The following is a 6,718-nucleotide window of genomic DNA, read 5'->3' on the forward strand; positions in this document are numbered from 1 at the left end:
AAGCCCTTGTGTCTCTCAGGGCCTGTCGGCCTCCTGTCTGCACACTGGGGAGGACTGGAGCGTGGACTTGCTAGAGATGTCCTCTGGCATGTGTCCTACCTTAGAGGACAACACCTCTCAAACTGGAGGCGTGTGTCACTGGCAGGCAATGCCTCCCACTTCGTGTTTCTTCCTCTTGCAACTTGCCCTGTGTCTACTTCTCTTAGGATCCCACCTTAGAGGCCATTTTTGCATCCAAGGTCAAGGTGTGTGTGCGTGTGTGTGTGTGTGTGTGTGTGTGTGTGTTTGTGTGTTTGTGTGCTCAGGTTGTGGAGGCCAAGAAGAAAACAGCTCCCACAATAGGGAGGGATTGGCAAGAGCTTCTCAAGATCTCATGGTTCCTAGTTTCAGAAGCCAACCCTCCGGGTGGGGTTCCAGTCTTGCCCTAGAAGGTCAGAACACACACTTACCCACTGGACTCACCCTGTCATGGGCCGTTCCCTACCCCTCTAGGGGCCTCAGTTTCCCAATTTCCCAGTGAGACATTCAATTCAGGACTGCATAGGCATGAGCTCAGCAGAGAGGTGGCCACCACTCCCTCCACCGTGGGTGTGAGGTGGGCAGAGCTACAGTCAAGGGTGCCCCTGACCCGGGCTCCTCCTCAAACAAGAACTGAGCAAATGCCCATCTACACTGCCGAATGCTCCCCCTCACCCCCACACCATCTCCAGATCTGTATGCACTTCCACCAACACAGCCTTCTCCAGAGCCCCCGGGGAATGCCTGTGTGCAGCCAGAGCCCCAGCCTTGAGGACGCAGAGCTGGCTTCCTCCCTGGCTCCACCTTCTTCGTCATCTGGGATTCTGGGCAAGGCATTGAAGTTCTGGGGTCTTCTCCTTCTCCCCTCACTGGCCACCCGGGATCAGGACTTCCTGGTCTAGACCTCCTGGTATAACCCCTCCTCTTGAGTGGGGACTCAGTTGAGCGATTCCACCGAGGACGGCAAAGCGATGCCAGTTCACTCCTGAGACTTGGATGTGGTCAGTGGCCAATTTCGTGTTTCCTCTGACCAGATGGCCTCTCCCTGTGTCATGGGACTGGGAAGAGGGGGCACCCTCGTCTTGTTCCTGATCTTGGAGGGAGAGCTGGTATCCTTTCAGCATTGTGCATGATGGTGGCTGTGGGCTGGTCACAGGTGGCTCTTAGTCTGTGGAGGTACGTTCTTTCTAGGCTCAATTTGTTGAGTGTTTATGATCAAAACATGCGTACTCTGGGAAATGCTGATTCTGCTTCAATGGAGAAGAGCATGTGACTTTGACCTTTTCCTCCTATGAATGTGGTGCCTGTCATTTACTGACCGAACCATCCTCCCATCCCAGCGATAAATTCCACTTGACCATGGTGGAGGACGTTTGTACTGTTAGTAGCGTTTGGCTGAGGGGGACTGGGTGGGCCCTTCTCTCCTCCATGGGTCGCTGCCTGGTCCTCCGAGGGCCTCCCTTCCGTCCTGTCTACCTCCCCCCTTCGGACATCACGTCCAGTGTCTCGGGACTCTCTCCTTTCCCAAACAAGGCTCCAACTGCATCAACAAAGCGTAGATATTCGAAAAGGCAGCTGACACCTAAAGAGAGTGTCTAAATTGCCTCCAAGAAACTCTGCATCAGGGCATCACTTCTAAAGAGAAATCGAGATGCGTGGACCCAGACGGACACTACGGGACAATTATGAGAGTGAAGAAGGGTCCAATTGTTCACCCCTGGGTTGCCTCGGTGGGTGTGCCGTGTGGCCGCTGAGAACGCGCAAGGGGATAGGTGTGACTACTCATAGCCCACTGTGGGGCATCAGGTACCACGAAGGAACAGCCCCAGGCTCCTTCCCGCAGCAAACCCTCACACACCCACACACCCACACCGCCCTCACACACACACACACACACACACACACACACACACTCACACTGCCCCCCCCCCCCGGCACCAGAGCTCAATGAAGAGCACTGAAAAGCTGGTCACCCCTTGTTATGGCCACTTGTTTCTTGGTAGAAAAAGGGCATCGTTTCTTATTACTCATCTTTAAATCATTCTTTGACCAAATTAACATTAATTGTCTATCTAAAACGTTAAAACTTTTGGTAATATATTTTAGTCCACAATACGCTTCTTATAAACGCCAACGTTTCATATGCGGTGAGAATATTTTTACAATTTGCACATTTTGAAAACGTTACCATGGCCCATCCAGGAAAGGGAAAGATTTGAAAGGGGTCTCCCGGGCCCCGAAATTTCCCTCGTTGTTTCCAGCTCCGGTGTCACACCTCCAGTGGGTCCCCATCCCCAGAAAGTGAAAAGAGGGAATAGCAGGGCATCCTCTTTGAGACAGAATCTTTGATCTCCGGGGGATTTTTCTTCTTAATGAAAACTGTTATTTCAAATTAAAACATCTGGAGTCACCCACCTCACACCAGACCCAGCCAGGCACAGAAGGCCACCTCTGGAAGGCTGGCACTTCCAGGCAAACTCCGGAGGAGGGAAACGCGCGGAGTCCGAGAGAAGGAAACGCAGTGGCTACCAGGGACTTGCGGTGGGAAGAAGGGAGACTGACTGCTTCCCAGGGACAGGGTTTCTCTTGGATAAAAATGGGCGGGAACTAGATGAGGATGACGTTGGTGTGATCTTGTGAGTGTACTTCATGCCACTTCAGCGAACAATTTAAAAACATCCAAGAATTAAACTTTATTGAACTGACGAGATAAAATATAGGGAAAGGTCAAGTAAAGAAAAGCGAAAAACAAAACTTTAAGACCCACGCAATGGATAGGGGAAGGCAAGGATTCTCCGGGGCTGCAGCTCAGGAGCTGAGGGTAGTGGCTGGGATGCTGCAAGTGCTTGTTGAAGGTCTTGAGCCGGCTGTGGCTCGGAAGATGCCTGTGCGGCTCTGAGCTGGGGTGGGCGCGAGAGGGAGAGATGGTGTTCGATCTGCAGGGTCTTCTGGATCTTTCGGTGGAGCTGCAGCTGGAGAGGGAAGAAGAGCAAATGCCACCCACATGAGCGCCTGCCCAAGTCACTCCAAAGGAAGGAAGCCTCTGCCGCCACTGAAGGAGTCTCAGTCCAAGAAGCAAGCCCCCGAAAGGCTTCCCAGAGTGGAGTCCGCGGGAAGAGTGATCTGAGCCCGCCCCTTGCTCCCAGCCGAACCCCAGCCTCTGGAGACTCTGCTCTGGGGGGCGCAGCGCCATCCCCTGTGCACATGCCCACATCACACACCTGAGTCCTCCTCAGCCTCAGTCTCGGCATCAGTGTGCTCAGGGTGCTCCAGCTGGGAAAGAAGAACGCGGGCACGGTGCTCCAGCTCCGAGCCGGGCATATTAAGGCCAACGTAGGCCAAGAGCATTTCCAGGCTGGGAACATCTGGGGGCTGGATAAAATCCTCAGGGTACCGTTGGAGCCAGGTGCCCAGAATGAAGGAGATGGCCCTGAGGACGGACAGGTGGGCAGCAGAGTCAGAGAAGGGTCGTTTCCTTGCACACTGGCCTCCCGCGCATCTCTGTGCGGGCCTGGGCTCCTGGGCCTCCCGCTCCTGGCTGTCCAGGGGCCAGTCCTACTTGGCGTCCACCTCCAATCTGGCAGTCTTGGCAGAGGTGGGCCAGGTCACCATGGAGGGGCTAGGAAAAGGCCTTTGGAAGGGAGAGCCCTGTGCGATGGTGGCGTCACCACTCCTAGTCCTCAGGGAAGCCTGACACACTGCTTGGAGCATCTCTCTGCCCACTGCCCACTGGAACGTCAGCTCCGTGAGGGCAGGGAACGGTGCGGTCCCCTCTTTTCATTGCCCTCCCTGGCACACAGGAGCTGCTCCCAGAATATTTGACCAGGGAGGGAACAGCGGACATTGTCTCCCGCCCAGGCTTCCCAGGGCCCTCCTCTTGCCTCCAGCTTTCCCTCCTGGGCCTACGTGCTGCCCAGTTCACCAAGTGTCCCATGAGGGTCATGCTCCCCCGCCCCGAATCTCTACCAGGGAGGGGCTTATGTGGCCCCGGAGCACTCCCCGAGCCCCCTGAGCAGGAGCTGAGCACCCGCTGTTGAGGTTCTAGCAGATGAGTGAGCGGGACGCTGCAGGGAACTCCCCTCCAAGTGTGGACGCTGGGCGCCCTCCTAGGGATTCCAAAGCCCACTCACTTTTTCAGTTGGTCCAGGGGTCCGCCGTCCTCATCGCAGTGAGGAAGGACGCAACCGTATCTAGAAGACACAGGAGGACGTCACACGGACTGGACTGTGGATCAGGCCTGCCTGAGAAGCCTAGCGGCGCTGTCTGACTCCCGACGAGAATGGAGCCCTGGAGGGCACGGCTGCCGCCCGCTCTGTGCACGGGATTATGGTCGGTGCCTAGAAAACGTTCTGCACCTAGTGGGGACCTCTCTCTGTGTGTGATGAAGGAGGGAGCTCCAACCGGCCCCTCACTCCTGCTTGGGCGGGTCGGGGGCCTCGGCTCAGCCCAGGGATGGCTGCTCTGGCTTCACCCAGGTCAGGGACCTAGAAGGGCTCTCCCGTCTCCTTTTCCAATCGGAAGACGACAACTCAGTCCAATTCCCGGGGCCGGTGAGGGATGAGGCAGAGGCTTCGCCATAGGGAAGAGGAGTATCCTCAATGAGCACAACCACAGCCCCCGCTCCAGTCGACCCTCCCAGAGGGCTAGGCTTCTCGAAAAGCCTTTGCGTGCAGCACCTCCTTGAGTCCCTACAATATCCCCTGGAGGCTGATCCTCTGTTCACCCCGCCTTGCAGAGAGCAAACCGAGGCTCCGAGAGGCTCGGAAGCCTCACAGCTAGTAGGTGGCTGAATGCCCACGGTGCTGCGGAGGGGCACGGCACTCACCTTTGAAACAGAAGCTCCAGCACCTGTTGTGTGGTGGCAAAACCTCTGTACGTGCACAGGAAGCTGCGGACGTAGGCGGTGTCGCCATCCAGGAAGGCGGGCACCAGGTGCTCCACTCGATTCTGCCGCGTTGCAGCCTGCACGGTCCACACCAGGCGGCACGCTTGGCTCTTAGCTCGGGATGGATTTTCAGCCTGGGGTCGGACAGAGGGGGCACTTGCCATCAGAGGCCGCACCACTCCTGGGCCCCAGAAGTGTCGGGGCCTGGAGGTCAGACCGAATGCCCAAGCCCTCGGTGACTTGTGGCCAGAAGTGGGCATCATTGCCCAGGGCAGGGAAGAATTCTCGGGATTCCAAGTAGGATGTGAGGTGGAGAAGGATTCAAGCTCTTGGTCTCCTAGGTCTTTGTGCTGGCAGAGAAGTGACAGCCCCTCCCTGGATGAAGAGCATCATCCCTGGGGTGGCTGACCGACGGCCCATTCTAGAGAGGAGAGCACAGAGGCTTTTCGTGGGCTGGGAGGGATCAGGACAGGAGGACAGGCAGGGTGACCAGGGCGGTGCTGTGGAAATGGCAACAGAAGGTGCCGGTTCAGTGAAGGGCTGAATCACGGGGCTAACGGGTCTCCCTTCTGGAAAGTTGTGCAGCCTGCTGAGGCCCGACGCCCTGACCTCGAGAGGCCACGTGGACGTGTTCCCCTGGACAGCAAAGGCAGAGGAACAGAAAGAACACTGTGAGCCCCATGTCCTTTTGGGCAAAAGCATGCCTATCCATCAGGAGGCTGCGTCCGACTGGGAGACGGTGGGGAAGGATTGTCAGGCCACGTGGACATATGAGCATGGGAGTTCAAACAGGAAAATCTCTACCAAACACGAAAGTGCTCTTGAATGCCCGTGAGCTGATGTGCTAGAAATGTCTCTTCTCTGCTACACCCCTGTGGACAGGGACGTCTCCTCTGGCCAAGACAGGGGCCGGGCCCGCAGGGGAAGGTTGGGGGAAGAGATGGGGATTCAGATTCCTTTGGGAGCAGGGCTCCAGGCAGGAGCCCCGGGCCTGTCTCGGGGCCTTCGAAGACCTGGGGTCCTCAGCGCTGTCTTGGGGGCCCTGGGGGTTGGGTCTCCCCGGCACCTGCACTCACCCTGAGCCGGCCCTGGCCTCGGTTGGCAGTGTGGGGCACCTTCCTGTCCTGCAGGGTGATGGAGTCGAGGGCGCCGTTGCTCAGCTGCTGGCCCGTCTCCTGAGCGACGCTCTGGAAAGACAGTGCCCGGCAGCCAGGCGGCAAGCCTCAGAGACCCGACTGGCTGTCTTTGCTGGCTCTCACACCTCTGTGACTCTCTCCACTCTGGACACACATAGCCCGCCCCACAGTCCACACAGACCTCCAGCGAGGAGGGGAACACATGGCAGCCTGAGGGCCTGGCATTAGGAGGCCCCTTAGGAGTCCCCTTTCAGTCCTGACAGCCCCGTCCTGGCTTGGGAACGTGACGGGAAAAGCAGCTTATCGACTGCCCACCAACCTTCTCCGGCCAAGGGCAGATCCTGCCCACATGTCCCTCTGGCCCCCACACTCACGAGGACGGGACGAGGGCTGCCCTGGGAGGGCTCGGGGAGCTGGTCTGGCCTAGATCGGGCTGATCTAGGCTTCCTCATGTTACCTGAGAGGACCTCCTGCCGAAGGTCCGGCGGTGGGGGGCATGGGAGCTGAGCCAGCGTCCACAACGTCTCCAAAGGTTCTCCCTCCGGGGTTTCCGGGAACCAGAGCCCTGGTCAGGCGGGAGAAAGCAGGAGAACATGTTTCTCTATCAAGCGTCTCCAGCCAAGTGAGCTGGCTTTGCGCACGTGGCTGCCTAGTTGCGGGGGTTCCAAGTTCTGTCGGG

The 6,718-nt window shown here is 57.7% G+C and overlaps 1 protein-coding gene across 1 annotated transcript; it reads right to left on the reverse strand.

Moving 5' to 3' along the window:
• Positions 1–2,686: 2,686 nt before the first annotated feature.
• Positions 2,687–6,674, reverse strand: LOC138915109 (ral guanine nucleotide dissociation stimulator-like). Its single transcript, XM_070246493.1, has 6 exons — positions 6,497–6,674; positions 5,980–6,090; positions 4,844–5,037; positions 4,149–4,208; positions 3,240–3,448; positions 2,687–2,990 (listed from the first exon to the last, which is right to left on the reverse strand). Exons 1-6 carry the CDS (start codon positions 6,632–6,634, stop codon positions 2,827–2,829), a joined length of 876 nt encoding a protein of 291 aa, XP_070102594.1. The 5' UTR covers positions 6,635–6,674; the 3' UTR covers positions 2,687–2,826.
• Between the last annotated feature and the right edge of the window lie 44 nt (positions 6,675–6,718).

This window comes from Equus caballus, chromosome 21, assembly GCF_041296265.1.
Source record: "Equus caballus isolate H_3958 breed thoroughbred chromosome 21, TB-T2T, whole genome shotgun sequence".
Taxonomy (NCBI): Eukaryota; Metazoa; Chordata; class Mammalia; order Perissodactyla; family Equidae; genus Equus; species Equus caballus.